Here is a 26,622-nt window from a genome sequence, read left to right on the forward strand (position 1 = left end):
TTTTTTAAATTGGAGACCAAGAACAAACACATTAAAGTAACAATCGTGGAGAACAACAGTCACCTGCTCTTAACTAATAAAAAAAAATCTCATTTTAATTCCTACTGGTTGATTAAATATTCATGATGTTAGACCGGGCTACACTTTAACTGCCATAAAGTTTTATTCTTGGAACTGATCACCAGTACAGAAATACTCACTGGAGACATGTTATTATCCGTCCAAACTTCACACTAATGCTGTGATGTAATGGCATTAATTCTTCTCTGGTGGTCTTCAGATTCTCCCAGTTGAAGAGCTTGAACTTATCTCACAACCGTCTGGGGGTTTTCCCGGAATGTGTGTGTGAAATCCTCACCCTCACCGAGCTCAGCCTCAGCTGCAACAATCTCCACAGCGTACCCTCGCAGATTGAGAATCTCCAAAGGTGACACTCATATATGTTTATTTTTATTTGCACGCTTGTGAATCGCAAGCTCGTTTCTGTCCAATTATAAGTTGATTCTACATTTTTTTTTCTCCCCAGCTTACAAACCCTGTCTTTGGACGGAAACCATCTTAGCTCCCTACCCGCCGAGCTGGGCGAACTGACCCAGCTGGGCGTCCTGGGCCTTTCCTTCAACGACTTTAATCACATCCCTGCTGTGCTGGAGAGACTGATTGCGGTGGACAAGTTGTCCATGGCCGGGAATCAAGTGGTGTGTTTGGAGGTGTGCGCTCTGCTCAGTGTGAGCCACCTCAAACACATCGACCTCAGGTAATAAATATTGGGGGAATAGTAAAATCAAAGCCAAATCAGAGGTTTATTGCGTTTTCTAATGTTAGTCTGATTGAGCGCTTATTGAGCATATCCGTTTTTCACACCTCCAATCTACCCGGATTTGCACTTTATTTTTATTTGTTGGCTCACTGGTGCTGTTGGAGAATGGCCGTTCCTTGTTCATTGATTTTTTTTTTTTTCTTGCTCGTATTTCTTCCGAACACTCGACCTCCGCCTCGCCCGATAACTCGACCGCAGCGCCGCAATTGGATGTGGGTTAAATAATGAGTGGGCGTATTTACAAAGACACAGTGTTTCTGTAGTGAAAAAAGTCATGTTCTGATCATATCTGTAACAGTTTCGCATTGGGTGGAGTGAAGCATTCTATCAAGGAAAAAATCTTTTAAAAGAAATATGAAAAACAGAAGCAAGGACATAAATTTGCTTAGCACATTCTTTAAAAAAAATGTCTGATCATATCAAGTCTAGCATATGTGATTTGCTGCTTTCTTCTACCATGATTTATAAGTCTTATAAATAATCCACCAATCAACATTCAAAACAGACATTCTCCCAACTACCAAATTGACATTTATTTGGCATTTTTATTTGAACTCAAATGTCCTCCAATTCTGGACTCTAACCACTCAGATCACAATAAAAAAAAACAGTTGAATGTTTGTTTCATTCAGGCTGAATGGACTCCGCTGTGTGAAAAGTGAAAGTCCTGAGAATGTGACCCAGCTAACCCACTTGGACCTGAGAGACAACTTTTTAGATTCTCTGGACCTCACTTCCCTCTGCAGTCTGGAGGCTCTCCACTGCCAGCGCAACCAATTGAAGACGCTGGCGGTCAACGGCTTTGCGCTCCGCATGCTTCAAGCTGGCAGCAATCGTAAGTGCGCAAATGCGGTATTATGACACCATTCAAGTTTTGTACAAAAAAATATATATTGTTGTTTTTTTAGGCCTCAGTGCAGTCAATGTTTCCCCAGTCCCAAACCAGTTGACCCACTTGGATTTATCACAGTGAGTTGAATGGGATTAATTGGATATTTCTGACATTTAATGTACTTTACCAAGTTGAGCTTTTGTGTGTTGAGACAGGAACCTCCTGGAGCTCCTGCCAGATTGGGTGTGTGACTCCAAAAAAATGGAGATGATGGATGTCACGCACAATCTCCTCACTGAGCTTCCATCCAGGTTAGGATTTGCACTTGATGGGAAAACAAAGCCAAATTTCCATCTCCAAGTGTATAGGCATTATTGCAACAGCTATGTAAATAGTGTGACACCTGCGTCTCATGATGCATCGTAAACAATAGAGAACTATGCAGGAGATCCAATTTTTTTTTCATTTTGGTACGTACGTCATTCATTGTTTGTGGAAACCACTTTGTTTTTTTGACTGAGTAAACCGCTAACTGTGCTGTCCTAACATATCATTTGTTCCTCAGTTGTAATGCATTTTCTTTGCGACAGGTTGCTCAGCAGCTTGAGTTTAAAGAAGCTTCACGTAGGGAACAATTGCTTGCAGAAGTTGCCCGACCTGCTGGAGCACGTCCCTCTGGAGGTCTTGGATGTCCAGCACAATAAATTGGGAGAACTCCCAGAGAGTCTTTTCTTCAAGGCCTTAAAGTAAGTCCAGCTAAGTCTCTTGAAAATCCTTTTTCTATGCATCGCCGTTCGCAGGCTTTTTGGTTTAGTCTTCATGTGTTGCACTAGTTTGATGTGACAACTACTAATGTTTTATATGTGAGCGTGTATGAAAGCGCCATAGTTAAGATCGATGCACTAAAGTGCAAACGTGAGCCAGTTTTTGTCGTCTGTTTCCTTTCAGCTAAATCGCTTAACACCCATTAGCCCTCTAATGGACTTTTGTGTCTCAAATACTGAGGCGTAATCACGGTGGTTGCGCAACGCACGGTCGCCCTTTAAACTGGCTTTTCATTAGGTACTTGAAATGACCCTTAATGAATGAAAACAGCAGATTGTAAAAAACCTAATCTAATGATGTCTTGGCTGTAAAAGTTAAAAAGGTGTACGTCACTAATTGTAACGTTATCATTAGATTGTTCTGTTGAGTACCTTTCAGTTTGCATTGCTTTTATTGTCTACTTCACAGTCTAAAGCATTTAAACGCTTCGGCCAATAACCTGGAAAGTATTCCTTCCTGCGGCCAATCGGATGATAGCCTGAGCACCTTGCAGGAGCTCTACCTCACCAGGAACGCCCTCGATGAAAACTGCGTCGCCATGCTGGTCGGACACCACAATTTGAGGGTCCTGCACATGGCGTACAATCAGCTGCAGTCATTCCCAGCCAGGTGGGTTCAGCTTTGTGTATTGATTGGTCTCGCAGACAGGGGTGGGCAAACCGGTGTTTGTTTGTCTTTTTAGTAAACTGAGTAAACTGGAGCTGCTTGAGGAGCTCAATTTAAGTGGCAACAAACTGAAGAGCATTCCCTCTACCGTGTCGAGCTGCAAGAAACTGCATACTCTCATCGCACACTCCAATCACATTAGCGTCTTCCCGGAAATCCTCGACCTTCCTGAAATCAAGGTCATGGCAGATTCTAAGGATTTTTGTCTTTGTTGGTCGCTTAACACTTGACAAGTTTTTTTCTTATCGCACATTTGCAGCTTGTGGATCTGAGCTGTAATGAGATGACTGAGATCCAACTGCTCAAATCGCTGCCGCCCACCCTGCAGGAGTTGGATTTGACAGGCAACAGCAGTCTGATTCTCGAACACAAAACTCTCTATCTCTTCAGGTGAGTCACCCTCAAAACTCACTGGAACAATCAGTGTCACTAATTAATAATTACTGAACTGGATAGATTGCAAGCCCAACTTGTATTCCTTTTCTTTGTAAAATAAACAAAAAGAAAGTGCAAAACACTCTTTTAATCCCATTGGCCAGGAAGAAAGAGTCACTTAACGGAAGGGACATAGCAAAAAAAAAGTCATCTAGTGTCTAAACTCCACTGGGCTTTATCTCTCAATTAAAGTCACATCCCCACGTTGAAATTGGACCAGAAATCGACCACAATGGGAGACTCGCAAAACGTTTCCACTCCCTGGAGCCACGGGTACTCCGAAATGAGCGGCCAGAGAAACAAGTGAGCTTTTCATCTCAATCAAGCTGTGTAAAACGCTCATTCCTTAAATTGCATCTGCCCATTTTGTTGTGAGGAAGCTCTTGAAAGCAAATATCATCTGCTACAGGTTGTGTGTGTCAGTGCTAGCCATTGATCAACTAGGAGACAGCCTTGAAGCCTGCTATGGTATTTTCGATGGGGACCGCAACGAGGAAGTACCTAGGCTGCTGCAGTGCACCATGGGTGACGTTCTGTGCGAGGAAGTCCAACATTCCAGTATTGACAGTGTGTATATGAGCAATACCTTCCTGACGTCTCACAGGTTTGTGGAGTCACTTGCGATATTGCCATGTTTTCTGCCAAGTCGCTGTATCTCTGAAACGGGTTGTGTTTTTTCCATCAACGGAACAGAAAGCTAGGTATGGCCGGACAAAAATTGGGTGCCTCTGCCTTGCTCTGTTATATCCATCACGAGTCCTCGGAACCGGGAGGCTACCTCAGTGTGACGGTGGCAAATGTGGGAAACTGCCAAGCGGTGTTGTGTCGGGATGGGCGACCCGTACCCCTCTCCAAAGTCTACAACCTGGAGAACTGCACAGAAGAAATGGAGAGAGTTAAACTCAGCAAAGCAATTATTACTGAGGTAATATCACATGTTTAGTGGGTTCATTCATTGGGGTTAAAATGAGGACTTACCGTATTGCCTGGACTATAAGTTGCACTTTTTTCATTTTTTGGTTGGGCCTGCGACTAATACTATAATAGTGTGAGTTATTATTTTTTCCTCTCTTAACCAGGACTGGCTGTTTTGTTGTTGTTTTATAGTAGTTATCTGAATTTTTTTAGGTTTAGCCTGTTTTTCTCCATTTACTTTTGTTACTTTAAAGGATGTTTTTGATTTCTGAGCAAATAAAAAAATTGACCTCTCAAAAGTACGATTTATAGTCCAGAAATACGACTTCCAAAAACACGGTAATTATTTGACGGTGGTTTAGCTGTGTGAGAAAACATTTGATGCAGTATCGTATTAGTACCTGCTGTGTTTACAGCCACACCTGCCTCACCCTGAGGAATTTTCTTTTCCCCAGGATAACAAGGTGAGCGGTGTGACATGTTGCTCACGACTGCTGGGCTGCTCTTATCTCTCCCCCTGGGTGCTCCCCAAGCCCTGGGTTCACACCGAGCCACTTTCATCCCATGAAGACTTCTTGATTCTGGGGAATCGCGCACTGTTCGAGCGCGTGTCCTACCAGGAGGCCGTGTGCACGGTTCAGGCCGTGCGGGATCCGCGGGTGGCCGCCAAGAAGCTTTGCACGCTGGCTCAGAGCTACGGTTGCAAAGACAACATCGGGGCAGCTGTGGTGGCCTTGAAAATCACAGAGGACGGCTGCACCTGCGAGCCGCCAGTCTACACCGCTGAAGCCCGGTGCGTGCCGGTATCAACGACGCCCGCCCCCAGCGACTCGGCCACGTTGTCCTCCACTAGCGGGGTTGTTTCCGAGTTCAACAGCGAGACGTCCGCCTCCGAGGTGGGCAGCGAGGCGGGCTCCACCGCCTCCGACGACCACCCGACGTCAGGTGGAGTCGCGCCTCGCCCCGAGCGGCGTTGCAGCCTGCACCCGGCTACGGCGCCACCCGCAATCACAGTCCCGGGCTCGGTGGGGCTCGTGAGCCACGCGGGCCCTTTCCAGCGGCAACCTTCCTGCGCCACGTTCTCCAGCAACCACTCCGACAACGGCTTGGACAGCGACGACGACACTCCACCGGAAGGCGTCATCTCCAACGGAAGCAGGTTGGAAGTGGAGGTGGACATTCATTGCTGCGCCTTCCAGCTCCGCTCCGGGGCCCCCGAGTACCCGACGGAGACGGACCTTGATTATCCCAACGGCAAGACGCGCCGGCAGAACGGCGTGGTGGTCTCGGCCACGAACGGCTGCTTGTTGGCCGTTTGTGGACGAGAGCTTGCCGACCTGAGAAAATCGCCATCGGCCTCGTGTCTCTTTGGAAAGAAGTTATCCAACGGGTCCGTGGTGGCCCCCGAGGACAGTCACAATCTCATCGAGGTGGCCCTGGAAGCACCTAAGAAGAGGTCCGGGTATTTCACTGCCCCGGCGCAACAGGACCCCGAAGACCAGCTGATTGTACCTCCGTGTTTGGAGCAGGAAGTGCGGGAGCAGTTAAAAAGCCAGAATCCTCTCGTTTTGGGACCCGCCGCGATATCCACACCCCCTTCCTTAAAAGACTCAGCGTGGGACCAATCGCACCCTTCCCCTCTTCCCTTTGCCCTGAGCACCGTGCCAGGCCCTGGAGCCCCCACCATCATAAAGCCTGAAGTCTACGATACCGCCCTCTAAAAAGGGGGAGCTTAGCACAATTTGGCTGCCATGCTGTTATCGTGCCATCGCAAGGAGGGCGCGGCCAAACCAGTCCATTGAGGTTCAAGGGGATTTTTCAAGGCTGAAATCCTAGGTAGACATCACCAAGCTTTGGGATTGTGCAAAACACGGCTCAATATTGTTCTAGTAAAAGTGCCTACCGCTGATAACTCCGCCTCAGACTTTATAGGCTACACGGCTCTTTTAGAGAGAAAACGGCCGTGTACATACGCCTGAGGGAAGTAAAACAATGCTGACTCAGCCAGTCCTCCCGTAGCTCGGAACATGAAATCAATATTTTAAATGGCACCCTCTGAATAGAAGTGCATTTTCATCAGCCGTCATTTCAAGTCCATTATTGTGTGATTTTGGCACAGAAGCTACAAGTATGGTTTGCCAATCCATCCTGGGATTCTGACGGTTGATTCGTGTGGATTGCCAAAGCATTTGCGCCTTCGAAATGAGGGGCTGTCAATACTTTATACACTGTGGATGTCTTGAGAAGATTGGAAGGGGGCCATTTTGAGATTCTTCACCTTTTCTTACTAAACTCAGCTCATCTCAGTCAGATGAATTCTTAAAGGAAAGCTCTCAGTTTTTATTTTTTTTAAGTTAAAAGAGGAAGTCATTTTACCTTTTTTTTCAGTGTGGTTCTAATACCTATCAAGTTTCCAGCCCTGTTTTAACCAATCCAGACTGAGCCTTTTTAGACCCTCTAGGGTCACTTTGCTTGGAAGTGCGCTCAAGTCAGAATTTTTGGTCACGCACGCAAAATGCAAATGCCAGCCTCAGAATAAAACGAGAGTCAGAGACGCTATCAATAATCTAAAAATAGGATTTCTGCTACTACTTTTAAAAGAAAAGAGCTTTTAAATCTACTCCTTAGAATAAGGAAATTCTAAACATCATTTCATTGGGCTCGATGCCAAAATGATGTCTTTCAACTATCATTGCACCACAGGCTTTGATAGTGTTGACCTCCTTTAACAAAAAAAGAGATACAGACAAGGGAATTATAGTTGTTTGATGTCTGACAAATGTATAGAGGCAAAATAATTGCATTTTAAAGCATATTTCAGTGTTATATGTGCTCAGTTTTTTCCATCTTACCAAATTTTGGTTTATTTTGGACCTTTTTTTAATACCAATACATTCCAATCTTCTTTTTTCCCCTCCAATTATTTTATTGTGAGGTGTAAATACAGAAAGCCAATGCTATTTGGTTTCTGGTGCCAAAAGTGTATTTTAGAAGACCAAAGTCAGGTGCCGATTATACTTGGGCTGTTTTGGAGTAATAGTGCAGTTGTGACATTCCATAATTATGACTTTCTAGCCTTAATGAATTACCACTCACTATTTTTTAAAAGGAAGAAGAGCCATTGGTTGAATCCCACTCATGTTATGTTTATTGTCTCTGAAGCCTTAATTGTCTTTTTTCTTATTGCTTGCTATATTCGTAGATTCAACACGCATTATCGAAGAAGCACTTTGTACTGGGTTAATGTGCAAATGTGTTTGTGTGACTGACTGAGTTATGGTGAGAATATAAATATATATAATCTAAGAAAGCGCTGAATTAATTTCCTTTAATATTTATAGAAATTTCTCAAAAACACTCAAACCTCCATTTGATGGATATGGTACATTAATAATCATGGCCGGAAATGTATAAATTGTTTAACTAAGCGACAGCAATTTATACAAACTTTGTGTACATGTCAAAAGCAGGATTGAAGAGGATTTTAACAATCAATAATTAGTTTGACTTCTTTTTTTATATATAAAACTGCTCCCATCTAGTGGCTGACAGTAGATTTTTCTTTAAATGAAGGGCAAATGTGTTAAAATTGAACAAAAACAATCTACTTTAAAGGGGAGCATTACTATAATCAAGTGCTAAACATTATCCATCAATAATTTGGTTAAAAACTACATTTTCAAATGGTTAATAAATTTGAAATAGAATGAAAAAAATATTCTTAAACTGAAGTTGGGTGTCTGGTGAGTCAATATTGAAGATGAATTCATAGCACATTAAAATATATATTGAAGATGTCTAGAAAATATTCCACAACCATGCATTTTCTTTTATAACAGGGATAAGCCAACTTTTCTTTACTGTTTCTACTGGGTAGTGGAGTACAGACAGTTTAGTGCATTACTGAAAATATTCCCTTTAATTCAGAAGTGAAACGGGTCCAATAGTGCTGAACCCAGTTTACATGGGGAGGAAAAACCATGCGTTTGCTCACTTTGGTTGCAAAGCATCTGTCGTTATCTTTTAACACGGTCATTTGACCAAAGTAGCCATTTCTCAATCGCTAGGTTTCTTTACTGTGCATGTTTTTTTTGTAGGAAAGCCTGACTTTGATGATTTTTCTTAACAGCAGGAATTTTGATTTTTATTTTTCTACTAAATTTCCAATGCATATCACCCTCGCCTCTACAGAAATTTAAATGATGTACCCGGTGTCGTGAAATATAGAACAGTTTCATGTTGATAGCATGCGGTCAATATGAACACAAAATACATACATAGATATTCTTTTATTTGTAACAAATGGCTCATCTTTAACAAGGTTTACATTCTAGCATGTAAATGACTGTTTTGCTCATTTCAAATGATTTTAGAGAAAGACCCAAGTGACAAAGAAAGGCCCCCCCCCCCCAAATGCAAAGTAGCAATAAAACTCTATACCGAAGCTTTTTTGATGTTTCATAAATTTCCCTAACATCCCATTTTATTCTTTTGTATTGCAAAGCACTCATTTTGATTGGCTATTCAATGGGATGACGGAAGAAGGTTCCATTTAAAGTTGTCTGTATTCGTTTCCTCCAAAAAAAAACCCTTTACAAAGCAACAAATTTTACATATTCCATATAGACTAAATACAGTACAAAATCCAACCGATGACTAGAGCAGGGGCGGAGCTTCTTAGTTACCTGAACACTGTACATCTACCACCTGTATTAGGTTTAAAAAAAAGTCAGCAAAAATATGGCGCTGTATGTTGAATCTTGACACGTGGCGACACTGAAGAAAACAAAATGAAAATGTAAAGCTCATAGTAATTGATCAAAAACAATAAAAAAATCAAAAATGTGTCCACCATTATATGTTGATATGAGTTCATGTAACATTATGTTTACTCTTTAAACAGTTCTCCATCGTCATCCCCGAAAACCATCGTCTCGATTGTCCTTCTGCCTCTTCATCTCCCGCATGACCCGGAAAGCCCGGATGGCCAAAACGGCGCCGAAGAAAAACACAAAAACCCCTAGTACGCCGAAGAGGCCCGCTGCGATGTCCGCCCCGTGGAACTGACACTCGAAACCCTTGTGGCCTTTGCTTTTGTACATACGCTCCCTCTCCTGGCATACAGGGTTGTTGTAGTTCTCCTGCACCTTGATGAAGAAGAACGCCAGTGCGGCGATGTAGCCCAACCCCACCAGCACGTCCACCACAGCTTCTCCCAGGAGTATAGCCGGGTAGCGGTACGGCACTCGGAAAACACCCAGCGCCAGCGTAACCAGGGCGTACGTCATGACGATCCCTGCGCACGCCATGGCGAAAGCGTACACGGGCCTTTTGAGGTCATTGAACAGCCGGTCCAACTCTTTCACACGGTCCGCTTCGGCGCCGTGGAAGGCGCCGGCACCCCCAAAGTGGTAGTGGTAGATTCCGCCCAGACTGGCCAAGTCGCGGTAGCCGCCGTTGCTGCTGTGAGGCACGGCGGCGCAGATGATAATCAGAAGGTTGACGAACACTTTCATCAGCTGGCAGAGTCCTGAAACGCAAACAGAAAAGTAATATTCACATTAGGGTTTTCCCGATCACATTTTTTTTTGTATCCAAGTCCCTCGATTTTGATTATCAGCCGATACCGAGTATTGGTTCAATAGCTCGGCTGTATCGTAAACATGCATGATGCTATCTTACCGTCAGCTTCCCACAAATGTTGGCATAACATTTGCCTTTTGGCCGTAGTACAAAACTGTTCTTCCAATTTCCATCCTTCAAAAATAATTTGATGGAGCCCGATTTCCAATCCTTAATTCAAACTGATTAAATAGTTGCAAAGTTCCAATCTTACCTCTACTAGTGAGAACATAGCGAAGATTGTAAAGAGCTTCTCTGGGTTGTCGTTGATGATAGTCATCCTCCGAGTAATACATAGAAGGCTGGCTAAAACTGAGAAAAAAAAACACAAATGCTGAGTAAACAGTAGACTGATTGGAAATGTGTCTGTTTCCATAGGATGATGAAAACCGCTAAAAGACTAATGGTATTGAAATCATATTTAAATGTTGATGGTTGAATTAGTATTTTGAATCTGGAAATGACATAAGGAACTTGTCAGTCTTCAATTCTACGTGGTTGCTTACGTTGGAGAGGCTCCTTGATGGCGCTGGTCTCTTGCGACATCCTGTCTGGGCCTTTTGTCACGAGTTGGGCCTCTCTCCTGGTCAGTCTTCCTATACTTTTCTCTGCCATCTCTGCTGTGATGCTTCTCAAAACGCTCCCTGTCATATCGGGAATCCTCGTCCCGGCTCTTGTAGTCTGTGTACTCGCCACTTCTCTCTGGCATCTTCAACTGAGGGAGCACATTTTAATCATTGGCTCTCTTGAGAAAATAATGATTGGCAATGGCAATAGTAGTCTTGGATTTTTCCCCAGAGTACTTTAATTTAAGAAAATGGGGCATCTTAATCTAAAACACAAAATCCTTCTGTAAAATATTTGTGATTTAATTTCATGGCTCAGTTTTTCATAGCAAATGAACGTTTTATGAGAGAACCAAAGAAAATATTGTTTTGGGCAGAACATTGCCCCGCCCACTCCTACATCATTACATTAATTGTCTATAATCTAGGAAAGTAGTGCATAATTGTAATATATTAGTACATTCTACTGGCTGTAGTAATTAATTTCTAATAGCTCTATTGAGCTAGAGGTTTTCATTGAAGGAGTGGTGTGTCATTTTCATATTCATCATTACTATGGTGATTAGTGAAAATACTTCATTTTAGTCATATTTGTTCTACTACTACTATACAGGGGATTCAAAACGACTATGGAGAATAGATCTTTTTAATCAGCAAGGTAATGTAGGTCATTATGAATACAAATTATGGGAATACAACAAAACTCAAAGTACTTCAATTGATCAAGTATTTTGGCCACGTTGAAGATTTTCTATGCACCTTATATAGCCAGTGTAGGCTCCGCTTAAGTAAAGTAAAGCTCATTGTAAACGTTTCCTACCTTTGTTTGTGTACACAGTAAGCTTTAGGCGGTGTCCTTTTTCGCTTGTATACTAAACAAAACAAAAAAAACAAGACTCCTGGATCATGTCTACTTCCGGATTGGACAGCTCACCTGTTGTGTGCCACGCCCACTAGCCTTTTGACCAATTATATTTGTAAACGTATAACAAAAAAAATCACATTTCTCAGGTACATCCCAGTTGAAAGCATCTTAGTTAATAGATTTTTTTTAAAATCATATTTGTTTCCACAATTTTCATGCTAACATACTATGAGCAACTATGTATATCTCAAACTACTTTACTACCCTCTGTGTTTTCCTGCATTTCAACGGTTGTGCGATTTTATTGTGAAAGGCCAACGCTCCAGCGGATGTATGTACCGTCGTTCATTGCGCTCTCGTTGCCTAGCGGAACCTCCCCTCGCCGCTAGAGCAAGCGAAGAAGACGCTGGATAGAAATGGCGCTGACGCCGAGTCAAACTGCACGAGGTCGCTAAACGGCTTTTCCATGGATCGGAGACATCTGACTGCCGCGATAATGACATCGGCGTCGAAGTAGGACCCCCGTCGAAGCGGCCACCGCTGATCTAGAACGCCTCCCTGGGAGACGTCCCTTCTTGTCCAACGAGGAGAGCAAATCACACCGGGAGCATGGCTTCTTATGGCAACCAGGTAGTTGGCTAGCTAGCCTGCTAATTTTAGCACCCCGTGGTAACTTGCTGGAACGTTCCTTTCAGATCGCACGCCCGCGTGACCGTCAGACCAACTTTGATTTGCCATAGAAACGCGTTATAACCACACACGCGGGGATCTTCTCCCACCGGGCCTCCCTTGTCATTGAAAGCATGGCTGTGGGAAAAAGTGCTTGCTAATGCTTCCTCTAACCAGGCCCCGTGTTTCTCCCGTTGAAAACGGTTCAACGGATTTCTCAGCGCATCGGGCGGAAGACTTGCAAAGCTGGCTTTACACACGCTCGGGTTGCGAGGGGACGGGGATATGGGATCTTTATTCCGAAAAGTCGCGTGACAGGGGGAAAAGTGCTGCGTGTTTGCATGGCCCACCTGCTCTGGCTAGGGGCCTCCTTCCCCGAGTGCATGTCATCGAGCACTCACTCCATTGAAAGCACGTTTTTGTTGACAAGACTGGCATTATAAGACCTTCTTAGGCAGGTAGATGTTTGTCAAATCACCGTTTGCACAACAGCCAAGCCCCTATTGACATATATATTTGCAGGATTTTGACCGTTTGACCCACAAACCTTTTTATAACTCCCATATCTACTTTCATCAAGAGATGATTTCACTCAAACTTTACTTAGCAGTAGAAAATAAGTATGTTTTATCCATGTCCATCTCCCTGGCAACCCACCAGGCTTATAAAGAACTGGGGGGGGGGGGACAAAACACTGCATATTTGTACATCCTCTGTTTGTTTCAAAAGAGTAAACCTTTACTACTAACATTGATTGACATATTTTTCCAGGAATGGACACTTGCACCCAACCCTATTGAAATACATAAAAGATAAATATATGCTTCAATAACGATGATTGAGTAAATTAACAAATTGCTTGATAAACACATTTTACGGTCGACTTCCCTGCAGCTTTTGCACAGGCGGAGAGATTTAACATCCATTCAGAAGCCTGCTTCAATTTGCCACAGTTGACCTTGCCTCAGTTCATACATGCATTGAAGTTCAGTTTTTCCTTTTTTTTTTTTTTTTTTTTTTTTTTAAATTTAATCAAAGCTACTGCACAGGCTGTCATAGCTGTGCGAGCTAAGGGGAGAGGGCATTTGGTAATCTGAACTTTATTCGGGTGACTCTAGGTGAGAGTTAACCTGAAACAAGGTCCACTTAGAGCGTACATTCAAACTCGCGCAGTGTTCCTGATTGCGAGAGAGTTTACAAACTCACATTGCCTGGGGTCATGTATGTGCTCGTTTCCTTTGCGTAAGATTGAGGAAGTTGAAAGGCAAAGTTGTCTAATCCTTCAGGTTTAAAAAAAAACAACAACATGAAAATATAGCATGAATTGTTCTTCATGTCTAACACACTATGACCCAAGCACAAAGGTGAATCTCGCTTGAGACCATTTTTGATGAGTCACCAATGTAGTATTCTTATCACCACTGTGTTAAATGATAAGTTCAAGCTCATCAAATGAGATTTCCATGATCACTTGTCTCAAGCACTAAACTTTGGATCAGTTGGTAGTCTTGTTCCTTGATTAATAAAGTATTCTGAATATTTGGGAATATTGATTAATCCGTGTGTTGCTGGCTTGATTTACTTCCCGGAATCTTTCAATCCATCGCGGAAAGCAATAAAATTTCAATCCATTTTTACCTGGAGCGTTTGGCAGCGATTAAACGACCGCTGTCAGCCCTCCCAGTCAAAATGACGAAGAATCGAAATGTTTTTGAATACGTTCCGATACCTGCGCCTGTTAAGGGGAGCCTTTTCTGGGTAGGTGTGTTTAGTCCTATCTTAAGTGGTAAAATGATGCAGATGGCTAATTTGCTGTAATCCTCAGTGGAAAGCGGCAGCAGAGGCAGCTTAGCGAGGTACGCATGGCATGCCCACAGAGGAAAGCAGAGCACCATTCACCCCGTTGTCAACGTATCAGCCGCCCGAAGCCGTCGGATTACAGCCGGCTATTCGGCGTTTGGCCCGGAGTGCGATTTCAGCAACAGGGGCTCGTTTGCAAAGAATTCTATATGCTTGACTTGCACTTTCTTTTTCTGCGCGTCCCACTGTTTACGCGGCGCTGTTTGTTTTACCATGATGGCGAACCAGCAGCATGGCTGGTGAGCTGGTTTCACCTTTGGGCTTGGACAGCACGCACTTCAAAATAAAAGCATCAGTCGCAACAAAGCGTAACTTCTTCTTCCTGACTGTATGTGATTCACATTTGTGGCAGGTCTATGTAATGTCATTACCATTTTTTTTTTATTTCATGCCAAATCGTTATGATATAAAATGCCTCATCAAGATATTTTTCCCTAATTGTGTAGTACTACTTTCAAGGAAGGTCTAATGAACCAGCATAGCACGTGCCGAACCTGTTTAAACTGGGATAATCTTTATTCAGTGTTCGGATCACATCATTAAACCAGTTAAGAAAGGTTAGTCTTAAGGTTGCAATTGAAATCCAAATTGTATCAAAAAATAGCCACACCCACCACTGTTCCCTGTTGAAAGACATTTTCATTCATAAGCCGAGTACAAACCGCAATTGCGCCTTAATTTAGATACGGTTAGTACTACTGAGTAAAAAAAACTTTGTGGAATCCTAGTGTCTCATGGTCAAGGTTTATGTTTAACCCAGCATGACTCGTCACTTCCAGTGTTGAGCTTTGCTGAGTGCTAGTGCATCTAAGATACATGTTTTTTAATTATTCCCTAATGTGAGCAAACCTTGTCCTCTTATGCTTATTCATTTGACCTCATTCCTAAGCATTGTCTTTTTTTCTATTTCCTCCACAGTACATCTTCGGGGAATTCAGCCCTGATGAGATCAATCAGTTCTTTGTGACTCCACGATGTTACGTCGAGGTAAACAGTGACACGATATTTCAGACATTTTCCTGAAACTTTTGTGCCCTTTTGTTTGATGTACGCTTTTAATGAATAAGCTTAATGAATGAATGACCTGTTGCAGTGTTCGAACATCTAAAATACACGTTTCATAGCTCACAATCAAACAAAAAGTTGTTACAGTCTCTTTTTTTTTTCCCCTCTTCACAGCTTCCACCTTTCAATGACAAAGCGCCGTGTGTCAGTCATTCTTCTGGTATGCACATTTAACTTTCTTTTTTATACATAAGACATACACTATTGAATGTCAAGGTTTTCCCCAGAAAATTTTGCAGAGCCCGGTGGTAGAAACAATGGCACCAAGGCCATGTTTTGTGGGGGAAAAAACTTCAAATTGTGACTTCTGTGTTTATTATAATCCCTTGATTAACTACTGAACGTCGAGTCTGCCAAAACGACAATCTACATACTTTGCCCTTGCACTTTCCACCTTATGTGGATTGTAGCCAATGACGACCTGCCGGCCCACCAGGCTGATCAAGTGCTGGTGGAAACCCTGACTGAATAGCCAAGCTAAATTGGACCCCAAATGTCATTCATTAGAAGGCCACTATATACACAATCATAATTGTTCCTGTGTTTACTAAGAAATAGATTAAAAGTTACCTTCATTTTATTTATGTCGAGCACTATCTCTTAAAGAAGTTATCACACAACATCAAAGCGGGCTTTAAAATTGCATTACTATTTATATCCCTGGCTCACCCCAGTGTCACCCTCCAGGGAAAGGGGTATATTTTTAGCATACGTCTTAACAAAAATGCATTTTCAAATGAAATATTTTGACATCTTTAATGAACAAAGCCACCCATGATTTTTCCCCCCAACTCTTTCACTGCAATTGATGTCATTAACGCTCAATTCATTTGAACTGCGCCAATTCAAATGGATTGGATGTCCATCGCCATCAATGGCACTAGAATACGATCATTTACTGCAAGGTTTGCTTAACCTGATTTGTATTGACCATTCAGGAGGTTACTACACTCCCGCCGTACCATATAAAATGGAGTCAATGGGACTGCAGGGTTGCGGTGAGTGGAGGAGCCCAACGTCGTGGCTCGACTCGCTGTTGTGCGTTTTGCCGTCAAACTTTTTTTTTTTAATCCAGCCTTCATAACTGGTGGCTTCTTGAACCTTGTGCCTGTATTTTTCTTGCCTGTTGGTCAAATCTTTAGAGCTTTGCATGCTCAAGATCTCGTGTATCTTATCTTCTCTTGCATAATAATGCATTTCACATCTGTAAGACTCCAAGGTGATTTTCCGTCTATTTTCGGAGAATTGGATCTAACAAATTGACTTGAATGGGTTTTTTTGGGTTAACACATTTTTGGGGATTCCACTGCTAAAGGCGTGTGATTTCAGTCCTACTAACAGAGGGGGGCTTTTCTTATCTGTGCAGAGCAGGTAAACTGCACTTTTCACACCCGGCTGACCATTTGCGGACACCGCTTTGTAATTTGACGTTACCAGTTTGCCTAGCCGTTACAATTAAGCCATTTTCTAATTTGCACGCACTAATATTTCCTGTTTGTTCACGTTTTTTTACATTGTGCCTCACTTTCACACTTGGTACCCATGTATTACACTCTAACTGCAGAAATGCATTTGGCTTTACATGACTTAAAAATATCTTCAGCAAAATGTGGGTTAAAAAAACAGTACAAAGCATCCGTCCTATGTTTTTTAATTAAGATAACCAAAAGGATAAAAAATAATTATTCTGATATTTCTATGAAAGCAGATGCGTGTCTTAACAGAGCTGCTAAATACTACGAAAATTCTCTTTGCCCACCACAAAAAAATATTTTTGATGTTTATGTTTGGTCTTTAACCAATCAAAAGTATTTGTCAACACTTTGCCCAACATAAAATTGATTTATCGACTGCACAAACTAATCCTAAGTGTCAGCCCTAGTACACACATTAAACTTAATGGAAATACTAGTTATATTTCGTCATAGTTATCACTTCATTTCAAACTTAAAGTACTGTATCTGATTGATTCACACAAATACAGAATACATTTGGCAAACTGGATTAGACGTCTATCGTCGCCAATGAGGAAAACAAAGTATAAATTGAATCCCTTGAAATCTGTGCTCATGTCCGTGTGTTGTCATTTGCAGATGAATACCAGCGCATCAAGTTTGGTGTCGATGAACTCATGGACTCCACGACCGTGGATGGCGTGAACGACACTTTGTACAAAGTGTCGAGCACCCTCAATCCGCAGGCTCCAGAGTTCATCCTGGGCTGCCAGCCGGCCCAGAAACTCCAACAGACGATTCCGGCGGGCGGCGCTCCAGACACGAGCCACTTCAACTCCGAGGACTGCCCTGATGCGGAGGCCTCTGCTCTGGAGAATCACCAGGTGGGTCAGGACCTGGACGGACTGCCCGGCGGCCAGCGGGAGAGGAAGAAAAAGAAAAAGCGTCCGCCCGGCTACTACAACTACCTGGACTCTTCAACCGGCGGCAACGCCGCAGACGGCACGCTGGTGAACGGACACGCGCTTGGTGTCTCGCTGAACAATGCCGAAGACGCGGATTGTAAGACGTTATCGGGGATTTCTTCTCCCGGCATCACCTCGGCCGCGACGGTCGCACCCGCCGTAGAGCGGAGGACTTGCGAAAGTCCCGACGACTCTTCGTCGGAACTAAAAAGCGGAGCGGCGTCTTTTTCAGATGGGACCAATGTAACTTCGCCCTCTTCATCCTCATGCCAAAGCAGAGGCGTGACGGATGGACCCAGGACTGCAGATGAGCAGGTAGATCATTTGGCTTCGCGGAGCCCTCAACTTTCAGATAGTCCTCAGAGCTCCCGCTCAAAGTCACCGCCTCCCGCTTCCGCTGCTACGATCACCGAACCCGTCGATTTGGAGGCGGGGGAAAGAAACGGCTTGGCCGAGTCCCACGCTTCCGTCGGTGCGGAAGGACACAAAGACGCTGGCGAGAAAGACCATTTGCAGGTCTCCGCGCAACCGCCAGAAGAGTCGTCGCACTCGCCTGTGGTTGCGGCCCCGCCCGCAGCCATCGCCCCGAAATCTTGGGCCAGCCTCTTCCACAACTCTAAGCCACTTCCAGGCAGTCCTCCGGCCTTCGTGGAGATAAAGAATGCCACGGAAGTTGCAACATCTCCGCTCTTGACACCAGAGACGCCGGAGGAGAATGTTGTCGAGGTCAAGGAAGGCCCAGTCCACGTATCGGAGGACCCTATGGCACCTAAGCTTGCAGGTATACCATGAAGTTGCTTCATGAGGTCGCCACGCAAAATCACGCACTGCATCCACTGCACTCATAATAGCACTGCTACTATATCCAAAAAAAAAGTCTGCACTGAAAGTATGACTTCCATTGTGATTTTGCGTCTGTGTCATGGCTATTGGCATTGTTTTTTTCTATTGCCAAGTGTTAACAACTTACAAATTGCCTGACACTTTCCAGCCACAGTCATTGGAGATGTACTTAATGACTAATAGGATAGGAACAGGGCAGTATAGGTAAGACGAACCTAGGCCAGTGCAGAGTAAGTGCAAACAACGTAAACATGTGAAGTTTGTTGTCTTAAAACATTGTTGAGCATTAGGGGATTGACATCCTACTTTACTGGTTGCCAGCTAATCGTCAATTTGTGCTACTATTTCTCAGAAATGCTGCGCGTATGTTTGTTGCACTATCCCACAAGTTTTGTAGGCGGTCACAAGTTTGGAATCATCTGTTTTAGTATTTACATGATGATCTGGTTATGACATTTAGTGATTTCCGAGACACTGTTCTGGGACTGTGCGAAATTATGATAAGATTAGGACATGATACTTTTTGTTGCTCATCTCTTCCATTTGCTTGTTAAATCTCCTCTTGGGAACTGTAATGTTTGGTCACCACTTGGTGGCAGTGTTAATTCTTCTATAAGCCGTTTGCAGGAGCAAGGCCTAAATGGCATGGTGATCTATTTTGTAGGATGCATTTGTCTTTGCATCATTTTTCAAGTGAAGATTTGAAGCTACCTAAATGTATACAGTGTTAGGTGCCAAGGTACTCATATTTGGTGCACTAAATGTCTGGAAGGAAAATTGCAACACAATCTGAAGTCTTTGGAATATGGTGTATACACTTGATGTGCTGGTTGGTTACATTTCAGGTCATAGTGTTTACTTTCAGTGTGTGGTGAATTTTTGTTTAATTTTAAAGAAGAGATGAGACAACACTTGGCTGACAGCAACTATGTTTGCCTCCAAATGGTTATGCCTGTTTTGATGCTAGGTTCTTTTGGACTGTTTTCACTCGGAGGCTCACAGGGTGCTTTAATTTGACTGATATTGAAGAACTTACTTATGTTGTTACCACAAGAGTAAACACCGGTCTGCCTTTGTTTTCGCTTTGGCCAGCTGCGGTCGCTGCTAAAATAGATTGGCTGTCTGTCCCTGCCAATGACAGTAAATGAGATAAAAGTGGTTCAATTCTGGAAAAAAATTTTTAGATGGAGCCTTTGGCCGCCTAATATGAGCGGCAACCTGTCCACGTTACCATGGGAGCTGTGTCTAATGGCAGTCTCCCTTCCTAGGCGTGGTAGATCATTACCTTGATCCAGTTCATGTCTCTTGTGTTGTTGTGACAAGAGACTCGGCTGGAAAAAGGAACACTTGTCGCTATCACCCATTTGTATACATGATATTGATGTATGTCAAAAGAGGCTACCTTTTTAAGATTGTTGTCTGTTTGAATCCCCAGAACTTATTGAGAATGTGAAGTTGATACATAAACCAGTGTCTTTGCAGCCGAGAGGACTCGTCAACAAAGGAAACTGGTGCTACATCAACGCTGTATCCTTTACCTCTTGTTGTTCTGACTTAAGTGTGACTTGGGATGTTTGACTTTGTCATCTTTATAATGTCTTGACTGTGGTGATGTGCTTTGAGCTTTTTTCAAATAAGAAAATGTCCTTGGCTGAAAGGCTGGGAAACAGTGACTCATGAATCATCAAGGATCTTTTCACCCCGCCAGTTTTTCTTCCCTAACTCAAAGGCTTCAGACTCTTCAAGCTCTGATAGCTTGTCCACCAATGTATCACCTGATGAAGTCCATTCCTGTGCCCAGTGAAACACGGAGGTCGTGCTCCTCCACACCAATGATCGACAACTTGTGAGTCATTTCGTCACTCGACTCTTGCACCGAGTGTTTTATGACTTGTCTTCTCTTGTGTCTCGACTATCTAGTGTAAAGTTGGTGAATGAGTTCACAAACATGCCAGTGCCAGCCAAACTGAAACCAGGTGATTGGCTGATCTCAAAGATGGTTTGACTTGATTTCCACTTTTTGCCTCACTGACCCAAATCGATGTCCACAGCTGTTGGTGACAAGCTAGTGAAAGACATTCGACCGGGCATTCCGTTTGAACCGACGTACATTTACAGACTCCTCACCCTCATTAAGTCCAGTCTTTCGGAAAAGGTAAGCCCACGCCCCGGAATTGTCAATCTTTATTTTACACACGTTTTGAATTGACTCACAAGACAGATCTTAAATTCACTGATAATAAATTGAACTTCTTGTGTTGCATTTTGTTGAAACATGTCGGAGCTCTGTGCTGACTTTTTTTGTCAAGGTGTAACTTTTGTTTTGTCCTGGGGGTGGTTTTGGAACAAAGTACTGAGACTCGGTGTTATTAGTTCTACGAAATGTACATTTTTAATGAGGTAGAAATTCTTCAAGGCAAGGAAATACAGGAAATCCAAAGTGCTGAATCATTACTTGAGATTGTTTTGCGATGAGAAAACCTAAAATATTTTAATGAGGGTCTGAGTGTGTGCACAGACTTTCGTTTGATTTCTTACAGCAGACGTTCTTGTCTTTTCATGGCTGCTGTTGTTATTTTGCCAGGGTCGACAGGAAGACGCCGAGGAGTATCTTGGTTTCACTCTGAATGGGCTGCACGAGGAGATGCTGGCTTTGAAAAAACTCATCTCGCCTCAGGAAGAGAGTAAGCACTATTTGGGAAAAACAGGCAGGCGGAATGATCTCTTTGGCCGCCATTGATTCCAATAGGCGTTCAATCCATTTTGCTAGCCAGCCCCTCTCAGTTGATTGGATTGGACGCCGATTGCTGCTAATGGCTGTCAATAAGTTCCTATGTTGGAAGGTGATTAGTGTTTTCCAACAGAAAGCCCAACATCCAACGGCCCAGATTCCCCAGCGGGCTTGGAGGAAAATGACGCCGACAAGGGAGAAGAGGGGAGCGAGGACGAATGGAAGCAAGTGGGACCCCGCAACAAGGCCTCAATCACCCGCCAAGCCGACTTTGTCCGCACACCCATCACAGACATATTCGGAGGACACATTAGGTACGCCGAACCAACCAAAAGCAAAAAATAGCTCTGCCGAGTGACTCTGTGAGCATGCGGTGTCCACCCACATACACACTTAACCCCCTGGCCCGGATTTCAAGGCAAAAACCAGAGCGGCTAAAGCAGAGTCTTAATGACATGTTTTAAGAGTGTCTGGTCTGGCAGCGACCGCAATATTTTCACAACATTGTTTGGGAGCAGTGAAATAGAACACGCGAGGGTTGTTCTGTCATTTACTCATTATGCTTATTTTGGGCCAGAGTAAATGTTAAATGTATTTTAGGGAATATATATTTCTATATTTGTACCTTTCCTACTTAGCTTCTTGGTGAATCTCACTTCTTTTAAAGGCTTACGTAATTTGAATATGCCAGATGGGAGTTTACTATACTCCCATGTTTTTATCTGTGAATCCCCTCAGTGAGTTAGTCAGGTGGGGAACGCTAATCATTTGCTGCCCTGTGATCGTGTGATTGTAACCAGAAGAATGTGGTTTCAGGTCGGTGGTGTACCAGCAGAACTCGAAGGAGTCGGCCACGCTGCAGCCCTTCTTCACGCTGCAGCTGGACATCCAGTCAGAGAAGGTCCGCACGGTCCAGGAGGCCCTGGAAACGCTGGTGGCACGAGAGTCTGTCCAGGGTTACACTTCTAAAAGCAAGCAGGAGGTATGCAAGTAACGCTACATTCTGCAAGACATTGTTTCTTGACCACTGGTACTGTTCTTGGCACGTACAGCAAGTTTTAGTTGGCCCCTTGGTTAGTGAAACAAGAATGCAACATCCTTTTCAACTGGCGCCTTATTAAATTGTCACTGCAGTTCCTGAGATTTGCTATCATTTGCTAATTGGTCTAGGGCACATGGTTTTAAGAGGAAGACGCTTGTTTGGGTTGACTTAAACCTGTTGCAGAGACACTATGTTGTGTTCCGTGCCTCCAAAATCAAACATTGATTTACAAGTTGGCAAGATCAAAATGTTCTCTTCTATCCTGCCGTGTGCCGCCCCCTCTTCTGTCATTTGCACGTTGTATTGACTTCCATCTAAATCTCCTATTTATGAAACGGTGTCACCCCCACAATTAGGAGAGTAAAGTACTTTTTGTCCCTGGTGTTAGATTGAAGTCAGCCGGAGAGTGACTCTGGAGGAGCTGCCCCCTGTCCTGGTTCTCCATCTCAAGAGATTTGTCTTTGAGAAGACCGGAGGTTGTCAGAAACTTAACAAGATCATCGAGTACCCCGTCGACCTGGAAATAAGCAAAGGTACGGGTGTTTTAAGAGAAAACTGTCCTCATAAAAGCTTTTTATTGAGAGAATTTTATTTGCAAGGCTCTTCAATTTGTATCTGCTTGCACAAATCCCAGTCATAAAACTCCTGTGTCACATGATAACAAGGAAGGTTCTTATGTATAGATATTTTTTTTCTACACTTGCCCACTCGTATACCTTTTTGGATGCCTTTTACAGCGCGGGACATCTAATCCATTTTGATTTGACCGTGATCATTCATTATTATTGTGGATGGCTGGCTACAACTTCTTACTACTGCTACTCTACCCTGATACAAAAAAAGTGTGTTGACTGTACCTACCAAATTTCATTGTGAGCCATCCCTGAATGACAGAGTAGTAGCAGGTTTAATTTGTTGGTTAATTAACCATAAGACAAAGGGTGAAAAGTCCAGCTCTGGGTATCACTCTGTTTACATGCACAGTTATATAGTAATATTTCCATATTTTAGATTCTTTTTCTTAACATATCACAAAATGTATTCCTTTCAAAAAAGCTATATTAAATGACAGTGATAGACAATGTGAGAGAGCATACCCCCACCATAGGGTTTAAATGCTAATTTCCAAGAAGTGACATTTAAGACGGTGAGAGAACAGGATGTAACTCAACTTAGCTATAAACTAAGCCTTTTATGTGCTTTTTTCCCCCGCAGACCTTCTGTCTTCCGGAGTGAAGAGCAAAGTTGTGAAAGGCCAAAGAACGTACAGGCTCTTTGCAGGTAAGATCAGTTGGCTTTGGGAAAAAATGGGTTTAGAAAGCAGGTCAGTCTGGAACATAATGTTTGCGTTTGTCTACGGCAGTGGTTTACCACCACGGGAACAGTGCCACAGGCGGTCACTACACCACGGACGTCTTCCACATCGGTCTTAACGGTTGGCTGCGTATCGACGACCAAGCGGTTAAGGTGATAAACCAGTACCTGGTGGTCAAGCAGATCGCCGAGCGCACCGCTTACCTGCTGTACTACCGCCGCGTCGACCTCTTGTAGGAGCACGCGCCGACGCACAAAATCGCCAATGGAGCCAAGAGCATACATACATGCATACGCGCACATACACGCCTAACACCGCTCATCTTACACTTGACACACACACACATACATGTGGAACATATGATGAACAGGAACACTGCCCGACTTTGTTCTGTTGCAAGATTTTCCTCCTCTTTCCTGGTGTCCCCGCTTCTTTGAGAGCCAGCTTTTCCAGCAGCTCGTCCCAGTAGGAGAGACAAGTTGCATTCACCATAAATTCCTTGCAACGACTCGCTCTTCTCTCTGCACACCACTGCTGTCATTTTCTGTTCTTCGCAAAACATCCAAGTCAAAAGGACAGGCGGTTGAAGAATCGCAAAACTGAACTGCTGGGGTTTCTTCTCTCCACTGAGCAGAACCACTCGGAATTTATCAGCGTTGGCCTTTTTCACGAGAAGAGCCGCAGTCAAAAGGCCCCTTTTTTCCCCAATGAGGCTCATTGGCGGGGCTTAGCACCAGCATCATTATCCTCATTCTCAAGCCCGCTCGTCTCCTCTTCCTTATCTCCGGTTCCTCCACCAGGCACAGGTTGGGCCCTCGCACGCAGCGAGGGGGAACCCGAAGCGAACACACTCTGGGTCTCGACGTCTTCGAAGAGTATCTATAAACAAAAAGTCTTTAATGCGCTTTAGAATTTACGATAACGATGCTTTCTGTGCACAAAGTATAAACTGATGAGTCTAAGTGTGGCAGGCAGATTTGCAACTATTTAGACTAAAATGTCAACAACATAAAAACAAAAATACCAAAAAAAAACAACAACAACAACAACCACTTGCTGTCCAGAAGGACTTTGCTTGTTTTTAGATTGATTGCACTGGAGATGGCAACTAAAGAAATGATAGATTCCACTGCAAAAGCTGCCCTCGTTTACTTTTGATATTTCCTTCCGGATCCATTCGTCATCCGTGTCGCAACACTCATCCGACTAAACCCCGCCCTCCACCCCAAAACTCACCACTGGGGATTGCAGGGGGACAGCCTTAGATCCAATCTGTGATCTTTTCCACACCCGAATCGGGCCGGAATGTCCGAAGGGACAACGGCACGCTGAACGGTGGTGCGAAAATTAAAGTGTGGGCGCAACTAGCGCCAAAGCGTGCGCACATACATATGGAAATAGTGTTTGCTTTTGTTGAGGGTTTTGATTTAGTTTTTTCTCCTTGCATATTACAATGATTGTGATGATTTTTTGTTTTAATTATTATTTTTTTGTTGTTGTTTAAGCTACTAAAATGTTAGTTTTCGTTTCGGTCTTTTTTTTTTTTTTGACGTCCCCACGGTCATGTTGACTTCCACTTGCGATTGAATTCGATCTTTTCAAAAGGAAATGCAACAGGCTAAAGCACAACAGTAAATATAAATGTAGTTTTCCCCTTATTAGTGTATTTGCTCTCGCTGACTTGAACACTTAAAAAAATCATTTTAATTTTTTTTTAAGTGCATATGAAAAAACTCAATGAAATAATGGCTACTGCTGATGTTGATTGAATAAACCAGAGTTACTCTATAAAAAAACTCTTTTTACTCTAACTACACAGCTTCCTACTCTTCTAATGGCTTTTATGTAATTTATAAGCCTGGTGGGCCTAAAGACCTCAATATTGTAGATGTGTGAGCAAATTGATGTTAGTCTACTGATTTTTGAGTTTAAAATTTTAAGTAAAAAGAAATTGTTCCGCTAATTTTTTTTCTGTCAAATGGTTCCATAAATATTACGGTGACATGTTATAATTTTGTTGAATGGACAGTGTTAACTGTAGCTTCAGCCTCAAGTTATTTAGTGTGACCACTTGACAAAAAAAACCCTCAAAAATACTTTTTTTTTTTTAATCGGCGTACTTGTGCTTCTCATGCCTACGCAACTCTACATTACTCCAGATATCCTTTCATTAACCATTTCATTGTCGCCCCAAAGAAATTGAAACAAAATTGAAGATGATGTTAGCACAGTTGAGTTCAACATAGCCTGGAGATCTGAATTCACTGTACAGGACCTTTTTAAGTTCTGAACAAGATTACTCCTGAATTTGAAACTTCATTTAATTCAGTGGGTTTTAATGTGGAAATTCCAAGTAAACCAAAGTGCACCCCCCTTTCTTGTGTTCCAACAACGTACATTGTTTTTTGGGCTCTGCTTGAGTTGTGCTGCAAGTTCTGTAGTGATTTCCTCCTCAAACTGTGACCTGGAGCTTCATTTGCATATTTATTCGCCCGAGAAGAAGAATGTCAGGACGTTTGGGCTTTGAAACAGACAAAGTGAGCTTTCCCCCCCCCAATGTGCGTTGCTGAATTTCTTCACGCCTCTTGTTTGTCTTGGCTATGAGCTCCTAACACTATTGTCTGCTGGGATCACACAACAATCTGTTTTGTCTTTTTAATTTCATGCGTCCAGCATTCGATTTTGTTTGTTGTTCCAATAAAGGATTGTGCAAAAAAAGCAATTTGCTAATGATGACATATAGACAGAGATGTCTTGTCATTTTTGTGAGTCTTCCCCTCGGTAAACAATGCGAGTCGGGTTTGCGATGGCCGCTGTCAACATGTGGCGGGACTCGCTCCTGCGGCGTAGCTCGCCTCTCGCTATAATAGAAAGCAGACCCGTCGTTGAAAAATCTGCTGTGTCTGCATGTTTTCACCCTGTCCACCCCCTCTTTCTTCACGGTAACTGGGCCTTCCTTCTCCGTGCCAGATTGGCAAAACTAATAAAGTGGGATAGAGAACTTCCAAATCTTAAATTTGAAATTCCCAAACAAAAGATGCCAAGTACGAAATCCCGCACTCCACAACTTATAAGCTCTTGTCACATTCTGTGATGCCTGTGAAACTAAATGATGTGCATTGACTAGATGGT

At 43.2% G+C, this 26,622-nt stretch overlaps 3 protein-coding genes across 7 annotated transcripts in view; 2 read left to right on the top strand and 1 right to left on the bottom strand.

Moving 5' to 3' along the window:
• Positions 1-9,347, top strand: part of phlpp2 (PH domain and leucine rich repeat protein phosphatase 2) — a 25,287-nt gene extending 15,940 nt beyond the window's left edge. For all 4 annotated transcript variants that reach the window (XM_077712527.1, XM_077712530.1, XM_077712529.1 and 1 more), the window contains exons 7-19: positions 281-427; positions 527-757; positions 1,453-1,655; positions 1,729-1,789; positions 1,868-1,963; positions 2,243-2,398; positions 2,886-3,086; positions 3,160-3,322; positions 3,403-3,533; positions 3,771-3,881; positions 3,988-4,182; positions 4,272-4,503; positions 4,949-9,347. In XM_077712527.1, the coding sequence (XP_077568653.1) occupies positions 281-427; positions 527-757; positions 1,453-1,655; positions 1,729-1,789; positions 1,868-1,963; positions 2,243-2,398; positions 2,886-3,086; positions 3,160-3,322; positions 3,403-3,533; positions 3,771-3,881; positions 3,988-4,182; positions 4,272-4,503; positions 4,949-6,214 (3,193 nt within the window). In that variant the 3' untranslated portion in view covers positions 6,215-9,347. The remainder of the gene's footprint in view (positions 1-280; positions 428-526; positions 758-1,452; positions 1,656-1,728; positions 1,790-1,867; positions 1,964-2,242; positions 2,399-2,885; positions 3,087-3,159; positions 3,323-3,402; positions 3,534-3,770; positions 3,882-3,987; positions 4,183-4,271; positions 4,504-4,948) is intronic.
• On the bottom strand, positions 8,764-12,412 carry marveld3 (MARVEL domain containing 3). Its single transcript, XM_077712533.1, has 4 exons — positions 11,502-12,412; positions 10,622-10,830; positions 10,330-10,427; positions 8,764-10,023 (listed from the first exon to the last, which is right to left on the bottom strand). Exons 2-4 carry the CDS (start codon positions 10,822-10,824, stop codon positions 9,407-9,409), a joined length of 918 nt encoding a protein of 305 aa, XP_077568659.1. The 5' UTR covers positions 10,825-10,830; positions 11,502-12,412; the 3' UTR covers positions 8,764-9,406.
• usp10 (ubiquitin specific peptidase 10) lies at positions 11,866-26,238 on the top strand. 2 transcript variants are annotated; one of them, XM_077712531.1, is made up of 15 exons: positions 11,866-12,176; positions 14,994-15,062; positions 15,255-15,300; positions 16,079-16,139; positions 17,232-18,340; positions 19,838-19,929; positions 20,139-20,248; positions 20,323-20,378; positions 20,454-20,557; positions 20,987-21,086; positions 21,267-21,447; positions 21,950-22,115; positions 22,564-22,708; positions 23,391-23,456; positions 23,539-26,238. In XM_077712531.1, the coding sequence occupies exons 1-15, from the start codon at positions 12,156-12,158 to the stop codon at positions 23,724-23,726; spliced, it is 2,514 nt and encodes an 837-aa protein (XP_077568657.1). In that variant the 5' UTR covers positions 11,866-12,155; the 3' UTR covers positions 23,727-26,238. The 2 variants fall into 2 exon arrangements, with proteins under 2 accessions (XP_077568657.1, XP_077568658.1); XM_077712532.1 differs by lacking the exon at positions 16,079-16,139 and having other exon boundaries at positions 11,867-12,176; positions 15,255-15,301.
• Positions 26,239-26,622: the final 384 nt, after the last annotated feature.

Source organism: Stigmatopora nigra, chromosome 3 (genome assembly GCF_051989575.1).
Source record: "Stigmatopora nigra isolate UIUO_SnigA chromosome 3, RoL_Snig_1.1, whole genome shotgun sequence".
Lineage (NCBI taxonomy): Eukaryota > Metazoa > Chordata > Actinopteri > Syngnathiformes > Syngnathidae > Stigmatopora > Stigmatopora nigra.

Excerpts from the sequence above, each read along its gene's own strand:
- usp10 (XM_077712531.1), top strand. The coding sequence starts at position 12,156 with ATGGCTTCTTATGGCAACCAG. Across the intron at positions 20,558-20,986 it reads AGTCCAGTCTTTCGGAAAAG|GGTCGACAGGAAGACGCCGA; the intron begins GTAAGCCCACGC and ends TTATTTTGCCAG. Across the intron at positions 23,457-23,538 it reads AACGTACAGGCTCTTTGCAG|TGGTTTACCACCACGGGAAC; the intron begins GTAAGATCAGTT and ends TGTCTACGGCAG.
- marveld3 (XM_077712533.1), bottom strand. The coding sequence starts at position 10,824 with ATGCCAGAGAGAAGTGGCGAGTACACAGACTACAAGAGCCGGGACGAG. Across the intron at positions 10,428-10,621 it reads CATCAAGGAGCCTCTCCAAC|TTTTAGCCAGCCTTCTATGT; the intron begins GTAAGCAACCAC and ends TTTTTTTCTCAG. Across the intron at positions 10,024-10,329 it reads CTATGTTCTCACTAGTAGAG|GACTCTGCCAGCTGATGAAA; the intron begins GTAAGATTGGAA and ends TTTGCGTTTCAG.